Source organism: Miscanthus floridulus, chromosome 4, assembly GCF_019320115.1.
Source record: "Miscanthus floridulus cultivar M001 chromosome 4, ASM1932011v1, whole genome shotgun sequence".
Classification (NCBI taxonomy): domain Eukaryota; kingdom Viridiplantae; phylum Streptophyta; class Magnoliopsida; order Poales; family Poaceae; genus Miscanthus; species Miscanthus floridulus.
Genome location: NC_089583.1, coordinates 16,673,618 through 16,693,984, shown reverse-complemented (window position 1 = coordinate 16,693,984; position 20,367 = coordinate 16,673,618). Strand labels below are relative to the sequence as shown.

Here is a 20,367-nt window from a genome sequence, read left to right as displayed (position 1 = left end):
TTTCAGTTTGGAAATTCTGCTACGCCACGCAATTGTTGGAAAATACAGCATCGAGCTTCGAGCAGAACTGAAGAAACCGAAAACTCAGTATCAATGTCAGTGTCACTCACCAGATACTATTTTTCATCAGTGGCTGCAGAAGATGACACAAAAGGGCAACTTGTTCCCAATTTCCTAGAGACTGTATACCTAACCTGAAAGCACAAATCCTTTTCGAACATCCCAACTGGAGTAGTTTACTGCTCTGAATCCAACACAACACCTTCATTGCTGGTTCGTCAGCGCGGCTGACTCCTTGTACAGAGGAACATACGGAACAGGAAGCTCATCGCCGAGATCGCCGCCACCGGGACCGAGATCAGCGACAGCACGCACCTCCCTGCGATCCATGTCGTAGGCCACCAGCTTGCGGTCCCAGTGCCGGACAAAGAACACCCAGCTCCCATCCGGATGAACAGCGACGACGCTGTACTCGACGCGGAACTGGCACGCGAACCTCCCCCCGAACAGCTCCGGGAACCCGACGGCGTGCCGGAGCACCCACTCCCCGGCGTCGTAGTCCTGGAGCACCCACACAAGCATCCTCAGCGGCGCCTCCTCCGACAGCCGCCCGTGCGGCGGGCGCACGCACATGACGTAGCGCAGCTGGCCCCCCCGCGAGCCGGACCCGCGTGCGACGAACACCGAGTGCCAGTCCTTCTCCACCACGTCCCGGCGCGGCAGCGGGATGGCTCTTCGCGTGCGGCCCTCCGCGTCCACGGCCACCAGGTTGTTGGGGCCCGACGTGCCGTCGGTGTCGACCACCAGGTGCAGCGCGCCGCGGGCCACGGCGGCGCCTGTCCCCGGCTGGATCAGCGCCATGCCCCGGCCCCAGTCCCGCCACCCGCCGTCGCGCCAGGCCCCCACCCTGTCGACCCACGCCCCCGTCGATGACGAGTAGGTGTGCACCGCCCGCACCGAGTCCATGTCGTCGAGCCGGAACTGGAGCAGGTGGAACTCGTGCGGCGAGGAGGAGGCGTCGAAGAGCAGGTACGTGAGCGCCGTCCGCTGCGAGGCGCTGGGGACCCAGCCGGAGCCCGGCACCGCCGCCCACCGCGCCGTGGCCGGGTTGCAGACGAGGTAGCACGCCGGCGGGTGGAGGTCGGGGGCCTCATGCCTCCGGGCGCGGGCGAGTAGGATAAGACCGTCGCGGGCGTCCAGGATCGCATCGCGGAACCCCTCGGCGTCGTCGGGGGGAGGCGGCAGGAAGGACAAGGAGGCGTCGGGGAGCGGCTCCGCCATCCCGGAGACGTTGACGAACCGCCGCCGCCGAGTGGTGGTCTTCTTCCGCTCCGGGACCGTGGCGTGCGAGCACGTGCGCCGCGAGCTCTCGGCGCCGCCGTGGCCGGCGACGCAGCAGCTCTCGCACGCGCTGGCGGCGGCGGCGGCGACGTCGACGTCGGCGCAGAGGAACCCAGCGAGAGTCTGCGAGTACCGCTGGCGGTGGAGCGGGTCCGTGACGAGGCCGCACCAGGCCTTGGAGACGCACTTGAAGCGGTGGAGGGAGTTGGCCGGGAGGAGGCCGAACATCTCGACCAACGCGTCGTCGGGGACGACGCAGGGGCCGGGCGCCGGCGCCGCCGCCGCGCGCTGCTTGGGGGTGCCCGGGCCGCCCATGCCCTCCGCCTGGCGTGGCGAGACACGGATTGGAAGGGGGATCGGCTTAGCCGCCGCTGGTGCCCGCGGAGAGGGTGGGGATCGCCTTTATTTTATTTTGCTTGTGCTGATGGTGCGGTGTTGACTGCGCTCTGGTGTTGCCGGCTGAGTTCGTTGCAGTCAGTCTCTGACACGTCTGCGTGACTCGGAGAGGAGGACGCAGGACAAACTGAGCAAGGAGACGACAAATTCGTGACACGACGGCATCGTCACTTTCAGCTTGACGCGGCAGATCCATGGAGTCCGACGATGGACGCATCATCCACGGAGTGCCATAGAGCTCGGTCACGCCCACGATCCCACGTACGTCAGGACTGTTATTGACGCAAATTGCCAAACTGAGCCATTGTTTGCTACCACGTACCAAGTGCCTGCACTTCATTTTGCAAAAAATTTCAAGATTTCCTATCACATCAAATCTTTGGATGCATGCATGAAGCATTAAATATAAATAAAAAATAAAACTAATTACACAGTTTAGATGAAATTCACAAGACGAATTTTTTAAGCCTAATTAGACTATGATTGGACACTAATTACCAAATAACAACGAAAATGTTATAGTACCATTTCGTTAAAAGTACCATTTCGTTAAAAATTTCGCCAACTAAACGAGGCCCAAAGCAAGGGCGCTGGTATGTTTGGCAGTTCGCACTTAATTTGTTTGATGAAATACCAGTTAGAACACTTTGTTTAGACATCTGTCTCATCCAAGCCGATGTGCCACGTCACTCTCTTTGGTGTGTTCGTCTCCTCGGTCCTCGCAGCCACGCAGGCCTGGTTTGCCACCTGCTCGGCGTCTTCGTCCCAGGCGCGGGCGTTGCTGGCCCAGGCTACTTAGACCGTCTCCAACAGGCAAAGGACAACCTATACCTAAAATACTTTGCGCATAGTATTTTGTGTTCTAAAATTACGCTCCAATGGAGGACGTAAAGACGGCACCCATTTTACGTAGGAACTGAGTGGGAAGGCAAAAAAACGTCGTCGTTCTCGGCGACACAAAACGCTACAGAGATAGAGGGAGGAGCGACCGACGCTGCACACGGTCGGAGCCGATGGAGGTCGGTGGAGGCGCGGCTACCGTCGTGGAGCCCGGATCCGCCCGGCCGTCATCGGAGGGAGCAGGGGTAGGCGACCTAGTGCCCCTGCAAAAACGGATCCCGGCGAGGTCGCGGCGAGCGGCTCTGCTCCCTCGGCGTGCCTGTGTGGATCCCCAGCAAGCGGCTCACATCCCCGGCGACGTCGCGGCGAGGCGTGCCCCTGCGGGAGCGGCTCCTCCGGCGTCGTCTGCACCTGCGCGCAGATCCGGAGGGGGCGCTGGAGGCGGGGCTGGAGGCGCTGCGCCTGGGGAGGAGGGGCACGGCCGGAGGAGCTCCTGCCTTCTCTTCCCCGGATCCGGCCGGTCGGGTCCTTCCCCGGCGCCCCTGCCTTCTCTTCCCCGGACCCGGCCGGCTCCTCCAGTGCATCCGCTGGAGGCGACGCGGAGGGCTCGCGGGACTCGGTTGTAGGCAGCGCGGAGGGCTCGCTGGAAGAAGGGCGTGGCCGTGGTGCTGCTTGGCGACAAAGGGAGGACCAGGCGCGCGCACTGGCGGAGCCAAGGGGGGCTGGCAGGGGCCATGCCCCCCCCCCCCAATGTTTCACAACAAAAAAAATTAGTAGTATGATTTAATATTTTTTATTTATATTAAGAGGGAGATTATATACAATTCTTGTCATATATATCTATTAATATCTTCTAGATAATATAATCATACAAAACAAAACTAGATAATAAAATTATCGCAATGAAAAAGACCGAGCCAGCCCCCCCTAAGTATAATTCCTGACGGCCGGCCCCCCTGAGTATAAATCCTGGCTCCGCCACTGGGCGCGCGGGGACCAGGCTGGGGCCGGAGCAGCGCCGCCGGCGAGGAGCGCTGAGTCTTGTTTTGGGTTCGTCGTTGGAGAACGAGAGATTTGGGTCCGTGACGTATTTTTCGGCAGGTGACTCAAATCCGGAATGGGTCAAATCCGGAATGGGTCTCATATTTACGCTCTCACACGCCCAACGCAGGTGGTCATGGGTATTAGCCTCACTAAAAGATACCGAGCCACGTAGATCGAGACAGCTAAGATTTTTGAGTTAAATGCACCAGAGATCCATTAACTTATGAGGAAGTTTCAGTTGAGTCCATCAACTTCTAAAGTGGCTTTTTAGGTCCATAAACTTTTAAAATAGTTCACTGCAGTCCATACCTATTTATTTAACCTTAAATTCAAAGCATATTTGTAGAAAACCCCTTCCCACACACATGTAAGTGCATGCATGGCTCTCTGCGCAGGTGCCCCAGGCGGGATTTTCACCCGCGTGCATGCATGGCTCTCCGCCGCTCTCTTCTCCGCGCTCGGGCACGACGGCGTCTTCAACCCGCATGCCTCCGTCTATCGGCCCTGGGCGGCAGTCTGCGCTCGGCCCGCCGCTGCCCCCGGCTTCGCAGCGCGGGGCGGCAACGCCACCAGCAACGACCCGAACACCTCCGCTGGTGTGATCGGTGCGCGTCGGGGCCCAGTGGCTGGCGCTCCAAACCGTCAGGCGCTTCAGGATGTCGCGACGAACCCGACGAGCTCGGATTGGTTGGCCTTCCTGCTCGATCAAGACAACGGCGAGCTCAGAGCTCATCTGTGTGTGTTTGCTTTGCTGTTGTTTTGCTTTTGCACGGTGCAGGGAGACAGCTCTGAGGGTGCTCGTCAGGGTGGCGGCGCGGAACTTCCCCGAAGTACTGCAGCAGCTATTCAGGTGCCTAATCGAGGGATGGATGATGGAACAGAGCAAGGGCCCGGAACTGCTTGAGCATTTCTTCGCCATGTTGCCTTACAGCTGTTGCTCGGTATGTAATGTAGCTACCCACAACAGCCCTAGAGGATGACATACGTATTGCTACTGATGGGGTTTTTTTCTGATGAACTTCCGTTTAGATTTTCACCCGTGAGCTCGCCGTCCCCCGCTTCTATGACATGGCCACGTCCTATTTCGGGGGGATGAGCGTGATGCTATGCCTGGAGAACGCGACGAAGCATGAGCTCGACCATGATCTCGAGGACACCATCTTGACCCATGCCGTTGAGATCTCCAAGAAACAATACGGGTGAGAGCTGAGCATATACCATTACAACATGAGTTCATTCACTGCGTGGTTCTTCTCGATCGCCACTCCTAACGTTCGTTCTCAATCTGGAGAAACTAACGGGCGGGCCGGGAAACCTCCTTCTGGCCGGCATTCGCATGCCGCATGCCGCAGCAGCGTCTTCTTATAGGAACTCTTCAAGAGAGGCCATCATGATCAGCTCGAGGACCGCATCAGGGCGTTCATCGTGGACGATCTCGTGGCGGGGTCCACGGACACATACGGGCACTTCGTGGTATAGGCGTGCTTTCGCTCCCGCGCTAGTCTGTCTCCGGTGCCTCCGTTGCAGCGCGGGCTCGAAGCGTTCTTGCGCCTGCCCGACGAGCGGCTTCGGGAGTTGGTGATGGACTGCAATGCCTACCACATCCTCGGCTCGCTGCTCCAAACCAGCGTAGACATAAGTATTCGCCTATCCTTCCTGTCACGCCAACAGTGGGCCCGCGCCGGCCGGCCGCTCGGTCGTTCGTTAGCTGAGACTGGCGTTTCATCTGTGCGGAACGTGCCATGCAGCACGGAGCGGCTCCGGCGGAGGCGATGCAGCTTGCAGAGCGGATCTTGGGGATGCCGCGGACGAGACGGATGCTGAACTCCGTCGTCCGGCGGGTGATCGACAAGAGCAAGCCGTAGCTATTTTGCACTAGTAGTCGACGATTTGCTCCGCTGAATCAGAGCACGCCACCATGCCTTAGACTGTACTCCGACTGCGAATTGTGTGTTTGACTTTGATTGATTGGCATTGCTTGCTGACATACACGGCCAAATGTCTCTGGTTTCTCTGTACAATACTACGGGTCACTACTGTACATCTCTAAACATTTCGTACAGCTTAGGCTTGTGTAGTACGTACTACTACTACTCCGTAGCCAGCATCTCTGCTTGTATCCATCCGCTAATGTTGTGTCAGATTAAAAGTCGTTGCAATTTGTGCATGCATGTACCCGAGCGCGGAGAAGAGAGCGGCGGAGAGCCATGCATGCACCCGGGTGAAAATCCCGCCTGTGGCACGTGTGCAGAGAGCCATGCATGCACCTGCATGCGTATGGGAAGGGGTTTTCTACAAATGTGCTTTGAATTTAATGTTAAATAAATAGGTATGGACGGCAGTGAACCATTTTAAAAGTTTATGGATCTAAAAAGTCACTTTGAAAGTTGACGGACTCAACTGAAACTTTCTCACAAGTTAATAGATCTCTGGTGCATTTAACTCAAGATTTTTTTATTCCTCAACACAGACTATAATTTCTATTGAACGTGGTCCTGGCTGCTTTTTCATTCCGGACTGAACTGGTCCTGAAAAAGTAATATCAGATTAGCGTGCCTCCTTGCCACGATGCTAGCTCTATCCACTGCCTTCATCTTTTGTCAGCCGAGGAGAACGCAGGTTGCGTTTAGTTCCCTGCAGAATCGGCGCCGCCGGAATTCTCCGGCACTGCAGCGCACTGTAGCATTTTGTTTGTATTTCATAATAATTGTTCAATCGTTGACTAATTAGGCTTAAAACGTTTGTCTCGTAAAGTACAACTAAACTGTGCAATTAGTTTTTGATTTCGTCAACATTTAGTACTCTATGCATGTACCGTAAATTTGATGTGACGGAGAATCTTCTTTTTACATAGTGCCAAAGTTTGGATTTTGCTGTGTTTAGTTCCAGAAAGTTGGAATTTGGGGCTACTGTAGCACGTTCGTTTTTATTTGGCAAATAGTGTTCAAACATGGATTAATTAGACTCAAAACGTTCGTCTCGTAATTTCCCACCAAACTGTACAATTAGTTTTTTTTGTCTACATTTAATACTCATGCATAGACCGCAAACATTCGATGTGACAGATACCGTAGCACTTTTTAGAATATTGAGTTGGAACTGAACAAGGCTTGGCCGCAGCTTCTGCAAACATACCTGACACTCTACGGAGCTATCAAACCCTGTGACTTGGAACGCTAGATGGGACGTGGCATATGGGGCAGCACGCCCCCGTGGTGCGTTGAGGACGGCCTGGGCTTTCCAAACGTAGCACCGTGGCGTGCTGCCTCAATGGCCACCTCGGCTGCAAACTTCTATATCATAGGGAGTTATAGCCTCGTACAGTCTTATGTTGTCTTGCAGATCTGACAAACGTCCTGTTTATTTGTTAGTTTCAGCCAGCTCAAATTAGTCAGTCAATAGTATTTTTCTTTCACAATAAACTAGTACCAGTTAGTCTAAATCAGCCCAGAAACTAACCAACAAACACGCCGAAAAGTCAGAAGCAACAACTAGGCAGCGTGTTGTGGTGGGAGTAGTGGCTCTAGACTGTTGGGATCACGTTTGGTTCGTGCGTTTGGCTCCAAATTTTCTCTGGCTGAAACTGGGCAGTGGGCAGACAGCAGGACCCCCGAAGAGACAAGACACATGCGGCTTGCGTTGAGTGAACGGCGGTCTTAATCCATCGGACGTACGAGGAGGGTGTCCTTTTTCTGGGGCTAACACTGCTAGGTGCCCGCGTTGTTGACTGGCCACAGTGTGTGCATCGATGCCCAAAACTAAAAGCAGAAACTTAGCATCGGTGAAGACAAGCTGTAATGCACAGGCATCGTGTAGAACCTACTAAACAGTAAAAAGCAACAACTGTAGACAGTTTTTCTCTCTCTTGTGCATATTTTTCTCTCTCATGTACATGCATGTTGCCAGAGAGAGGTTTGAAGCATCGATGCTTCTACATGACTCGGTGTCCAATTTTTCTGGAAACGCTCGCAATGGTCGGCACCGGTGCTTGGACCTTCTCTCTTCTCTTCAAGCACCGGTAAAACGATACATTGTGGGCAGCTCCAGTGTGCATACAAAACGAACGGAGGGGAGAGAGAAACGTATGAAAAGTCGATGTACTTCCTCCTTTCAGAAAAAGAAAATGTAATTATGGAATTCGTGTCGATCAAAGTAAGTCAAGTTTAACTAAGTTTATAATAAATAATATTACTATTTATGTCTTTAAATAAATATATTATAAAAATATATTCTATAACTAATCTAATAGTACTTATTTTGTATCATGAAGGTTAGTACGTTTTTCAAGTATAAGTTTAATCAAAATTTAAACTGTTTAACTTCTTGAAAAACGAGAATTGCATTAAATTCTGTATGGAGGCAGTACCTGAGTAACGGAACTACGCGAGAAAATTCCTCTGCTCAGCGTTTGTTTTCGGTTCGACGCTTCATCCTGGAATAATAATTTCACGTACGGTCGTACGATGCCATGCACGGGAGAAAAGCAGATGAGCGCTGTGGTCTCCAATTTGTTTACTGTTTTTGTTGAAACAGATTGGCAAGAATTAGTGGCCTATGGAATTCTAGAGCTACTAATAGGTGTGATGTTATTCCATTGCTAAATCAAATTCAGGAATTTAGTTGTCAATGCACATATTTTGCTTTTGCTCGTGTAAGAAGGGTGAAAGTCCTAGTTTAATTTTAGATAATTGATGAAACCTAGCACTAATCTTTGTCATGAGTTATGAAATGAGATAGATTGGTGCAATCCAAGTATGGAGCATGGTGATGAAGTCCATAGAGATGGCGATGGACATATATTAAAGATGATCAAGCTCAACTTGGAAAAGAAGAAAGAGAAAAACAAAAACCGAGATGATCAAGACAAAGGTATATGATAGGTTTTTGTTTTGCACTCAAGACATCATAGAGGGTATGAGTGACTTAGGATCGATAGCCGTACTATAAAGAGGAGAAATCTTTGGCTAAATGGTTTATCGAGTGCCACTAGGTAATATGACTTTTGCATATGCATTTAGGAACCTAGTGTGCTAACCTTGATCCTTGTAAAATGCTTTAAAAAATGTTAACACACGTGCACATAAGTTCTACACTTTGCGGTTAGCAAGTTGGAAGCAAGGGTGAAGCAGTTGTGGACTTAGAAAAAGAAAAGAGGAGAAGGTCCACGACCGGCCGCTGGCCGCGGGGTGACCGGACTCACCCCGGGCGCGTCCGGCCATTTATAAGCAGTGCGGCGTAGCCGGCCGAGAGGGCCGATGAGCGACCAGACATTGCCACCTGCGCGTCCGGTCACTTGTTGAGGGCTGGCGATCGAGCGTGATCGGATGCGCAGGCTCTGAGTCAAGTGCGTGCTGACATACCGTGATGTCAGCCTTGGGCGAGCGCATGCACGAGCGGTGCACTAACCGAACGCACGGGCGCATAAGGCCACCTCTGACCTAACGCGTCCGGTCAATAGAAAACGGCTCTAGAACCTCTCTGGAAATGATCTGACGCCGTGTAGTTCTGAGTCCGATCGTTCGAGCAGCAAGCCCGGTCATCACTTAACTAATCACGTGCTCGAGAGTTAGCCATTGGAAATGAATGGTGCTCGTTTAAATGTGGGACACATGGCGCAGGATCCGTGACCGGACGCTGGCACGGGCGTGTCCAGTCATCCCGACCGGCGTGTCCGGTCAGTACGCAGGACGTCCCTCTTTGGCTCCAACAACTCTTTTCCTTTGGGGATGTTGTCGACGAAATATGGTCGACAGTCTACCTAGGGGTATGCCCAAGGTAGTAGTTTGTCGGCAGACAGATGCGCAAGCCACAAACAAGACGATGACGCAAGACAGACACGAGGTTTTATCTAGGTTCGGCCGCCAAGAAGGCGTAATACCTACATCCTGCGTCTGATTGTATTGCTGTATGTCAATGAGAGATATTTTTTAGAGGGGTCCCCTGCCCGCCTTATATAGTCCGGGGGGCAAGGTTACAGATCTAGAAACTAATCCTAGTCAGTTACAATTGCCATAGGTGGCCGGATAAGATTTCCTATTCTAACCGACCAAGATCTTGCTTGATCGCCAAATCTGTCTTGACTCCTTGCGCGGGACTCCGAACAGGTTGGCCGAGCCGCGCATCGTCTTTTGGTGGACCAGACCCACTGATCCGGGCCGGCCCAAGCTTAGCCGTAAGGGTATAGGGGTTAATACCCCCACAGCTAGTCCCCGAGCTCCATGTATTATGCTATGACACGCCATTTCAACCTTCTCCGAAAAGTGAGGCTTGAGTTCTTGACATCTCTGACCACCATTGTCGCTAGAGAAGTAAGTTGTTCGAAGAATGTATGGTGCTCTTAAGAAAAAAGAAAAAGATTTCCGTCCTAGGAAGTGTGCCCACTTGTATTTCTAAAAAGAAATGTAAGTGCGTCTTGAAGCATAGCGTCCTTGATCATCAGAGGCATAGTGGTCGAAAAACAAGCACATTCACCGCTAGGTGAAGTGTGCCCACTTAGTCCCCGAGCCTGGTAGTAGGTGACGTAGGCACGTGGTGCCAGGGTCTAAAAAGAATTCCTAGTTAAATTGAGAACCCAAACGTCGAGCAGTCGATACGAGATGCACCAGCAGGTGCATCGTACCGATGTAGTCCCCGAGCTTGCTGGAAGGCGAAGCATGAGCCTTGTAGCAAGGTCTAAATAGATGTCTCTCAACTATATGTGAGTACAAATCACATGTAGCCGAGGAGAGCGGTCTTCAAGCAGTGGTCGGGATAGTTCCCGAGCACGATAGTAATCCTTACAATCAGTCAAAGCATAGGGGTCGATTAAATAAACACATTCATCGCAAGGTGAAGTGTGCCCACTTAGTCCCCGAGCCTGGTAGTAGGTGGCACAGGCACGTGGTGCCAGGGTCTAAAAAGAATTTCCACTAGAGTTAATAATCCAATCATCGTACAGGCGATACGAGATGCACCGGCAGGTGCATCGTACCGATGTAGTCTCCGAGCTTGCTGGGAGGCAAAGTATAAGCCTTGTAGCAAGGTCCAAATAAATGTCTCTCAACTGTATGTGAGTACAAATCACATGTAGCCGAGGAGAGCGGTCTCCGAGCAATGGTCGGGACAATCCCCGAGCACATTAGTGGTCGGAGCAGTCCCCGAGCACGGTAGTGGTCGTAGCAGTCCCCGAGCACGGTAGTGGTCTAGGCAGTCCCCGAGCACGGCAGTGGTTTGGGTAGTCCCCGAGCACGGCAGTGGTCTAGGCAGTCCTCGAGCACGACAGTGGTCTGGGCAGTCCCCGAGCACGGCAGTGGTCTGGACCATCCTTGAGCACAAGATATGCAACGAAAAATCGAACGTCGCTTGTACTATTATTTGGTGTATTTATTTTTCTTCTTATTCTGTCAAGTCCAATCGTTCATGTCTGGTCAAAAAAGCAGACAGGTATATCACGTCATACTGTCCTCTTGCCCTTTCTAGCAAATAGTCGCTTGGCACCTGTAAAGAGGTGCGTCAGTGTGGGCCCTCTCACACTAGCAACGAAGAGGCGCGTACACTGGTAACAAAGGGGCGCGTTTATTGGCATAGATCTCGAGGTTGTGAAAACAATCGTCTGTGGCATGTGTGCACATCTCCCAAGAATCTCGGGTGGATGAAACGACGAAACTCTTGGTTATTTATAATATAGAATTGGTAAGTTACTTTTTATCGATCCCCATTATCATTCGCCGCCGTAGCCTTCTTCTTCCTCTTACCAAACCCTATACCTCTGAAATCATCACCAATCACCCCTCCACCGTAGCCACCCCTTTAGCAAGGATAGATTAATGGTGAAGAGGGACGCCCAGAAGAAAGCCGGAGTCATGGCGAAGGAGTGGTGGAAGTCAAGGAGCAATGAGTAGACCATCGAAGACCTCGTCACCATGGGAGTGCTCCACAACAAGGCACTTACGGGATGGCACGCGCCGGAAGGAGAAAGCTACCCTGATCCACAACTAGGTGAGATTGTGGTTTTCGAGGATTTCTTCAAGCGGGGTTTCGGGGTTCCAGTGCACCCTTTCCTTCAGGGGCTCTGTTTGTATTATGAGATTGGGATTTGCAATCTGCATCCCAACTCGATTCTTCTTGTCTCCACCTTCATCCATCTTTGCGAAGCATATGGTGGCTTCTAGCCCCATTTCGACCTCTTTCGCCATCTGTTCTGTCTGCGGAAGAAAGGGAGCGGTGGCTCGAAGATAGCTGGAGGCGTATACCTCAATCTGTGTGACGGGATGAAGGCCTAGTACCTGCACTGCCCTTGGAACACATCTTTAGACGACTGGTACAAGAAGTGGTTCTACATCCATGAGGAGCCGAACACGATCACATTATGCGACGTGGGGTTCATTCCAAAGAAGAAGAACAGCTGGTCGAAGAAGCCCGAGCACTTGGAGCAGATCTCAGAACTTCTTGAGATGATCCCATGGAAGAAACTGGATGGTTCGAGCGTGGTTGGGAACTTCATCAGCCATAGGATCCAGCCTTGCTAGAGGAGGGTACATCTCGGCTATGAGTACCAAGGTAGCGTGGACCCAACTACGACCAGGCAAGAAGCGCTTGACAAGATAGAAGTCAAAGCCAGGATTAGAGAGCTATTCAACTTAGCTGATCCAAATTATGTCAGGTTGAGCGACATCGAGCATGCCTTCAAGCTGGCCCATCCTCCCCCAAAGGTAAATTATGCTGCCTTGTACTCGTAGAGTTATGTCGTAACAAAAACTTACTGTGTTGTCGCCTTTATGTTTCCCAGAGTAATGGTCGTGACAGAGCAGCAATGTTCATGTCTCCACCCCTTGTTGTGGATTGGCCATAAGTTGCTAGCCCAAACGCCCAGACCAGCGCCAGGGCCAAAGACGTCGACTGGGCCATACTCGGGGTTGGGGAGGAGGCAACGGCCAGGGCTGCTGGCAAACGGCCAGCGGCCTGCAAGCGTCGTCAGGCCATCTTCCCACTCTCAGATGATGAAACAGAGGATGCAGACATCTTCTGACTTGTCCCTCGAAAGAGGAGGAGACAACTAGGGTCGACGGAGCAGGGTGGCTCCTCCATGCCGGAAGGGATCACATCACTGACCACTGCAACGCATAGGACAAGCGGCAAAGGGGCCGAGCACCAAGCCCCGGCGTCGGTTCTAGTCATGGAAAAAGACCCGATGGTGCCCACAGTGCATGTGGAGCAGGCGTGGACGAAGAGACACGCCTTCGCCACATCATTCCGCGCTTTCAAGCTGTAAGTATTTGTGACCTTGCTGAAAGCTTTCTATTTATATTGAATACTGTTGTCTTTTGAACTTATCTCTAATATATTAGGTCGGCATCCACCAAAAATCCCGACCAGCTAGCCGGGTGTGGCTTGGCTTCACTAGCAATGGTGGAGGGAACTGCCCAGCAGCCGGCTATGGAGGAACCTGTAGAAGAAAATCCACCAGAGCCTCAGCAGACGAGCGGCCAAACGACAGTCCCCGAGCAGCTGGTCGAGAAGAGAGCTGAGCCAAGCACAAGTGCTCCGAGCACTAACCCTACTGAGGGGGATACTTTGGCGCCGAGGGAATCAGACCAAGCCGAGGAGCAACAGCCGGAGGTGGCATAGAGCACACTTGCCGATGCTATGGCTCGTGGGAAAGCCATAGTGGTCGCAGAGACTACAAACTCCAGACAAGCGCCGCTACCTAAACAAGAGGCCAAAGAGAACGAAGTAGAAGAGGTCCTGGGCCGTCCCCAAGACAAATGACAACATGTATATGTGTCGCACTGGCGGAACGACCAGTGGGTTATGCACGAGGAAATCCCAAAGGTCGAAGAGACCATGAAAGTTGAACGAGCGGCAAATCGTCTGGTGATGGAAGTCTAGGTATGTTTAGCTTGACCACTTGATCCTGCTATCCAGTCGAATTGTTTGACTTAGCTTGTTTACATGCAGGACTTGATGAAGACTGCAAGGTACCGAAAAAGATGCTTTGACCAGATTGAGGGGATCACCGCAAGCAATAGAGAACTGGCGGCTGAGGTGGAACGCTTGCGCCAACAACTTGAAACCGCCGACCAGGAGAGGACGGAGCAAGAAGTATAGAACCAGAATCTGGTCATCCAGCTCAATAACAAAGAGTAGGAAAAAACAAGTAAGTTGTCATTTTATCGCAGCAAGTGCATGACACGTGTTGTTGCATTGTTGGTAGTAACAGCTGTAGTGCAGGCTTAGAAGTCGAAGTAGTCCATCTCCAAGAGGAGAATAGCCATGTGGCCACAGAGTGTGGTCGCCTGAAGGAGGACAACGAGAAACTGGCGCAAGACCAGTTGCAACTCCGGGACCGCACAACTAAGATGAAGGAGGAACTAAAAAGTAAGTGTTCCAGACCACCTTGCTCATTCTATTGCCTGCCTTATCTTGTCATGGTGTGACATTTTAATGTCTTGTGTGGTTTGTAGTTTTAAAAGTCAATGCCAAGAAACATCTGGAAGCCATGATTAAAGATCGTGATGGCTGGAAGGCGCGATGCCTAGAGATCACCGAAGACTAGGACACATGGAAGAACTGATGCCAGGAGGTGGCAACTGGCATCATGCCCATCCTCGGCCTTATTGACCCAGCGCTTACAGAGGAAGTGCCGAGGACACCGTAGCTCGGACTGGTCGAGAGATGCCGAAAGGCATGGGGATGGTTCCAAGAGTTCGTGAAGGAAGCGGGTGAGTACATAGGTGCACATGTGCTAAGCATGGTGCGTGCCCACTACCCCCTGATCGATCTCAAGCGCCTGGAGGCTGGGTACCAGAAGGAGGTGGACCTAGACAAGGCTAAGGAGCTTCAGATGACCTAGTTGGACCTGTCTTCAAAGATAATTGGCGACATTAACCTGTGTGGAGGTGGGACAACACCTGTATAGGGTACGCCATTGACAAGTCAGCTAGAAACGCCATCAGTTGCGAGCCAACTGACGAAGCCTACGGTCTCGACTAGCCAGGCATCGGCGGGGCCATCCTCTTCAGCTTGACTAGTATAAGAGTCCCCAAGACTTGAGCAGGATATCGAAAGCAGCGAGCAGCCGGTGCCACATGCTCCGACCAGCCAATAGAATAGGCTAGAGCTGTAGAAGAAGGACATAGTTGTGTTATTGTAAACTTGGTCCTCTTCAGGCAAGCTTGTAATAACGTAACTGTATATCATCATAAGCTTGTTTGCTTTGTATAAAACGTATTTAAGCTTGAAACTCATGTTGGTGTAACTAAGTGAGAACATGTTAACGTTCTGTTTAGTTGTACCATTGTACTCGACACGTCATCCCAAAAAGTTTGTGTGGCCCTAGTTTGCCATGTGGTCGGAGTGTGAGGTACGTGACTTGTGCACACGTAGACGCGGACAAGTCAAACCAGGGGGGACCTGCCGATCACCCGTAGCATAGAGAGCGAGTCCCATGCACACATTGGGAGGAACTGGAGACAGGGCCTGCTCTGAAAACCGTAGAAGGAATGGTGGTCGGCTATTACTGGCTAAGTTAGAATAACCGTAAAATTCGAAGTGACACATTAGAGTGGTCAGAGAAATCATAATAGCTTTATTGAATTAAATCAAAAGTACAAGAGGAGTACATATCTCAGTAGTTAAGCATAGAAACGTCTAAGCTTATCGATATGCCATGAATTTGGTACGTCCGTACCGTCTAGGTGAGCTAACCTGTAAGACGTTGGTCGTGTGACTTCCTTGATCATGAGGGGCCCCTCCCATGGGGTTGCGAGTTTATGGACACCAGCCTGATTCATCTTCCACTTCAGGACTAGGTCCTCGACCACGAAGAACCGCTCTTTAACGTTCTTGTTGTAGTACCTATGCAAAACAGCAAGGTATTTGGCTGTACATACATAAGAATCGAGCCGTTTCTCTTCTGCACTATTCACTTCTAGCTCCCGTACTTCATTGATCTTGCCCTTGTTGAAGTTCTCTACCCGTGCTGATCTAAAAGCTATATTTGCTGGGAGGACTGCCTCAGCGCCGTAAACCATGAAGTATGGTGAGACGCCAGTGTTACGACTGGGTTGAGTTCTGAGGCCCTAGACCACGGCTGGCAACTCTTTGAGCCATCTTCTAGGAGCTTTATCATTTTCTCTATACATCCTCTTCTTCAATGCGTCCAAGATCATGCCGTTTGCCCGCTCGACTTGCCCATTAGCTCTAGGGTGCACCACCGAGACGTATTTTACTACTATGCTCCTTTCATCGTAGAAGTCCCAAAAAGTGTTCCTGGTGAACTGAGTACCCAGATCAGTGATGATGCTGTTGGGTATGCTGAAACGATGGATGACCTGGTCGAGGAACGTGACAGCCTTTTTTGAGGATGCCTGTACCAGAGGCATGTATTCTATCCACTTAGAAAATTTGTCGATTAGCACAAAGACACGTGTAAACTTCCTAGGAGCCGGTTTGAAGGGCTCGATCGTATCTAGTCCCCAGCATGCAAAGGGCTAAGAGGCTGGTATTGTCTGGATCTCATGTGCTGGTACGTGGATTCTCTTGGTGAAGAACTGACAACCCTCATAGTGGCAGACTAGCTTCTTTGCGTCGGCTACTGCTGATGGCCAATAGAACCCTACTCGAAAAGCCTTACTGACCAGTGTTCTTGAGGCCGCGTGGTTGCCGTAGGAGCCAGAGTGAATTTGGTCTAGGAGATGTTCACCATCCTCCTGGGTAATACACTTCATCAAGATTTCCTCCTTTGCGTTCTTGTGCCATAACTTGCCATCGACGAGCAGGTACTGCTTACTGTGACGCATCAGGCGCTCGTTTTTTGTCCGATCAGTGTATCCGCTGCCATCTGTTAGGTACTTGATGAAAGGTATTCTCTAGTTGGGCTCATGAGTGGTCGGAGGCGGCTCGGTGGTAGTCGACGCCGGAACCGTATCCACCAATTGCTGGTCTGGAGGCTTGTCGACCGTGGAATCTTCTTCTTCGATGGAAGGCGTGAGCAAGTCTTGGATGAATACGCCATGTGGCACTTTAGCTCGGGATGATCCTAACTTTGACAGCGCATCTGCTGCTTGATTTTTGTCCCAGACCACATGTATGTACTTGATGCCATAGAACCTGCCTTCCATCTTTCTGATCGATTTGCAGTATGCATCCATCTTTTCACTAGTTGTGTCCCAGTCCTTGTTGAGTTGGTTGATGACCAGGGCCAAGTCTCTATAGACATAGAGACGTTTAACGCCGAGCTCAACCGCAATGCACAAACCATGTAGGCATGCTTCGTACTCGGCAGCATTATTAGATGCTGGTAAATAAATCCTAAGGACGTACCAGAGCTGCTCTTTGGATGGTGATACGAAAAGGACTCCTGCTCCTACACCATCAATGTTGAGAGAGCCGTCGAAGTACATCGTCCAATACTTGTCGCATCCCGGAGAGGTAGGCATACTTAAGTCTGTCCATTCGACGATGAAATCGACGAGCGCCTGAGACTTGATTGTAGTATGGCTTGCAAATTCCAAGGAGAAGGGGCATAGCTCCATTGCCCATTTGACGATGCGACCATTCGCATCCTTGTTGCTAATGATGTCTCACAGAGGGTACTCAGTCATGACCACCACACAATATCCGTCGAAGTAGTGTTTCAACTTTCGGGATGTTATCAGTATGGCATAGATAAACTTCTGAATCTGTGGGTACCTAGTCTTGGACTCATTGAGTACCTCATTGATGAAATAAATTGGTCGTTGTACCTTATAGACGTGGCCAGGCTCATCGCACTCGACCACCATGGCCGTGGAGACCACTCGATTAGTAGCCGCAATGTAAAGCAGGAGTGTTTCGTCTTCTCTGGGAGCAGTGAGGACCAGAGGTGATGTAAGGTATTGTTTCAGCTGTGTGAAGGCCGTGTCTGCTTCCTCCGACCACTCAAACTTTTCAGATGCTTTGAGTAGTTTAAAGAACGGTAATCCTTTTTCACCTAATCTTGATATGAAATGGCTGAGGGCGGCCATGCATCCGGTAAGCTTCTGAACATCCTTCACCTTTTTGGGCGGCTTCATGTTCAAGACAGCTTTGACTTTCTCCGGGTTAGGGCGTATGCCATCATAACTGACGACGTTGCCAAGCAGTATGCCAGAGGGAACACCAAAGATGCACTTCTTTGGGTTTAATTTCCACTGGAATGTGTTAAGGGCTGCAAAGGTGCGTTCCATATTGTCAACAAGGGTATGTGCTTCCTTGGTTTTGACAACTATATCATCAATATAAGCTTCGACGAGGTCGTCTTTTATCTCTTCTTTGAGGCAGGCCTATATAGCGTGTTGGTAGGTAGCCCCGGCGTTCTTGAGCCCGAACGACATAGTCGTGTAGTAGTAGGCGCCGAAAGGCGTAATAAAAGATGTCTTGATCTGGTCATCCTTTTTGAGAGCGATCTGGTGATAACCAGAGTAGCAATTGAGAAAGGACAGCAGCTCGCAACCGGTGGTTGAATCTACGACCTCGTCTATGCGAGGTAAGCCGAAGGGGTCCTTAGGGCAGTGTTTGTTGAGATCAGTGTAATCAACGCACATTCTCCATTCTTTATTTTTTGCGTACAAGAACCGGGTTGGCTAACCACTCTGAATGATACACTTCTTTGATAAATCCGGCTGCCAAAAGCCATGTAACTTCTACCCTAATCTCCTCCTTTTTGTTGTGAGCGAACCGTCATAGCTCCTGCTTGATAGGTTTGGCCTTGCCGTTGACATTCAAGGAGTGCTCGATCAAGTTCCGAGGTACGCTAGGCATGTCAGCAGGTTTCCATGCGAACACATCCACATTGCTCCTCAAGAACCTGATGAGCGCGTCTTCCTATTTGGGATCTAGGTTGGCCCTGATAAGGGCCGTTCTCCTGGGATCACTGTCGACCAGTTGGATCACCTTGTGCTCCTTGGACTTGTTGTTCTTGCGTGGAGCCTTGAGCTCTGGGATCTCCAGGTGGTTGGTCGAGGTCTTCTTGGCATCGAGCATGGTCTCAGCCATGCGAATAGAGAGGTCGTGAGCCTCTGCTATTTTGAAACTGTCGTCCTCGCAGGTATAAGCTGCATACACGTTCCCTCGGAGGATTAGAACTCCTTTCTCGGTAGGCATCTTGAGCACCAGATACCTGTAATGAGGTATGGCCATGAACTTGGTGAGCGATGGTCGACCAAGAATAGCATGGTAGGTGCCATCGAAGTTAGTGACCACAAAGTTGACGTAGTCAGTGCGGAAGTGGTCCGGGGTCCCAAATTGCACAGGTAGCGTGATCTGCCCAAGAGGTGTAGAGCTCTGTCCAGGAAGAACACCCCAGAACTGTGCCTCGTATGGCTTGAGGTCTGCCTGGGTTATCTTCAGGGTGGGCAGACTGTTCTTGAACAGTATATCGATGAAGCTGCCGCCATCGATCAGTACTCTATCGAACTGAACCTTGTTGATACAAGGATCGAGGACCAGGGGAAAACGTCCTGGCTCAGGTATTGTGGCCCATTGGTCCTTTCTGCTGAAGGAGATTTCATGGTGAGACCACGGAGGGAGCCGCGGATCGGTGAGGAGGTTGTTGGTGTTGGCCACGTTCAAGCAAGCGCGGGTGAGCAGCTTGCGTTTTTGTTTAGTCTCGATGGACACCTTGCCTCCGATGATGATGTGCACGTGATCGGTTGGCTTGACATACTTGTGACAGGGATCTATGTCTTCATCGTCGTTGTCCTTGTTGCGCTGTTCCCCTGCGTCGTTAGGCTTGTCGGATGTATCCAGAGCGTGTTGACGCGTGTAGATAGACTTGAGAACGCGGCAATTCTCCATGGTATGGTTTGACTTAGGATGGAGCTGGCAGGGCCCTTTCAATGCTTTGGTGTAGTCATCTTTGTAGTTATGACGTCCGCTAGCTTTTTTAACGGTGTTGACCTCGCCGTCGTCTTCCCGAGCACGCTTGCCCTTGTAATCGTCACGGTGGTTACGCCACTGATTACGTTGGTCGCGGTGGTCGCAGAAGTCATTGCGCTGGCTGCGGCAGTCAAAATTGTCATTCCGACCATGGTTGCCGCAGTAGTCATCATGGTGTGGGGGGTGGTCGGAGTGTGGAACCCTTGCTGCTTCTTCAATAATTATCTTTTTAGCGTCGTCGATGTCCGCATATTTCTTAGCGGTGTCTAGGAGCGCTGTGACCGATTCAGGTCTCTTGCGGAGGAGCTTGTCCCTTAGGGCGTCGTGAAAGCGAAGGCCAGTGATGAAAGCCTCGATTGCCTCGTGGTCGGAGATTGATGGGACCTTGATGCGTATCTCCGAGAAACGTCGGACGTACTCGCGCAGTGGCTCATCTTTTCGATCTCGAATCTGTTGTAGATCATATTTGTTGTCGGGTTGTTCGCAAGTAGCAATGAAGTTGTCAATGAAGGCTTGCTTGAGCTCCTACCAAGAATCAAAGTAGTTCGCCGACAAGCTGACCAGCCATTGGTGACCTGCATGGCCAACAGCGACTGAGAAGTAGTTAGACATGACATGCTCGTCAGCCATGGCTGATCTACACGCAGTTTCATAGAGCATGACCCATAATTCAGGGTTTTCCTTACCGTCGTACTTCTGAAGTTTCTCGAGCTTGAAGTTTTTGGGCCATATGACTTGGCGAAGATGCAGAGTAAACTGCTTCAGACCCGGCAGGCCGTGGACAGTGTCATATTCCATACGGCGATAACTTTCATGGGATGCTCGATCGTTGGCTCTCTGGTTGATGCGATCGCACAAATCGCGTTCCCC

General features: G+C 51.3%; 1 protein-coding gene and 1 pseudogene across 1 annotated transcript; one reads left to right on the top strand and one right to left on the bottom strand.

The window, feature by feature from the left end:
• Positions 1 to 143: 143 nt before the first annotated feature.
• LOC136549476 (uncharacterized) lies at positions 144 to 1,744 on the bottom strand. The gene has a single exon (XM_066540771.1). It carries the CDS (start codon positions 1,654 to 1,656, stop codon positions 265 to 267), a length of 1,392 nt encoding a protein of 463 aa, XP_066396868.1. The 5' UTR covers positions 1,657 to 1,744; the 3' UTR covers positions 144 to 264.
• Positions 1,745 to 4,000: 2,256 nt separating this feature from the next.
• LOC136548126 (uncharacterized) lies at positions 4,001 to 5,500 on the top strand (annotated as a pseudogene).
• The last annotated feature ends 14,867 nt before the right edge of the window (positions 5,501 to 20,367 follow it).

Excerpts from the sequence above, each read along its gene's own strand:
- LOC136549476 (XM_066540771.1), bottom strand. The coding sequence starts at position 1,656 with ATGGGCGGCCCGGGCACCCCCAAGCAGCGCGCGGCGGCGGCGCCGGCG.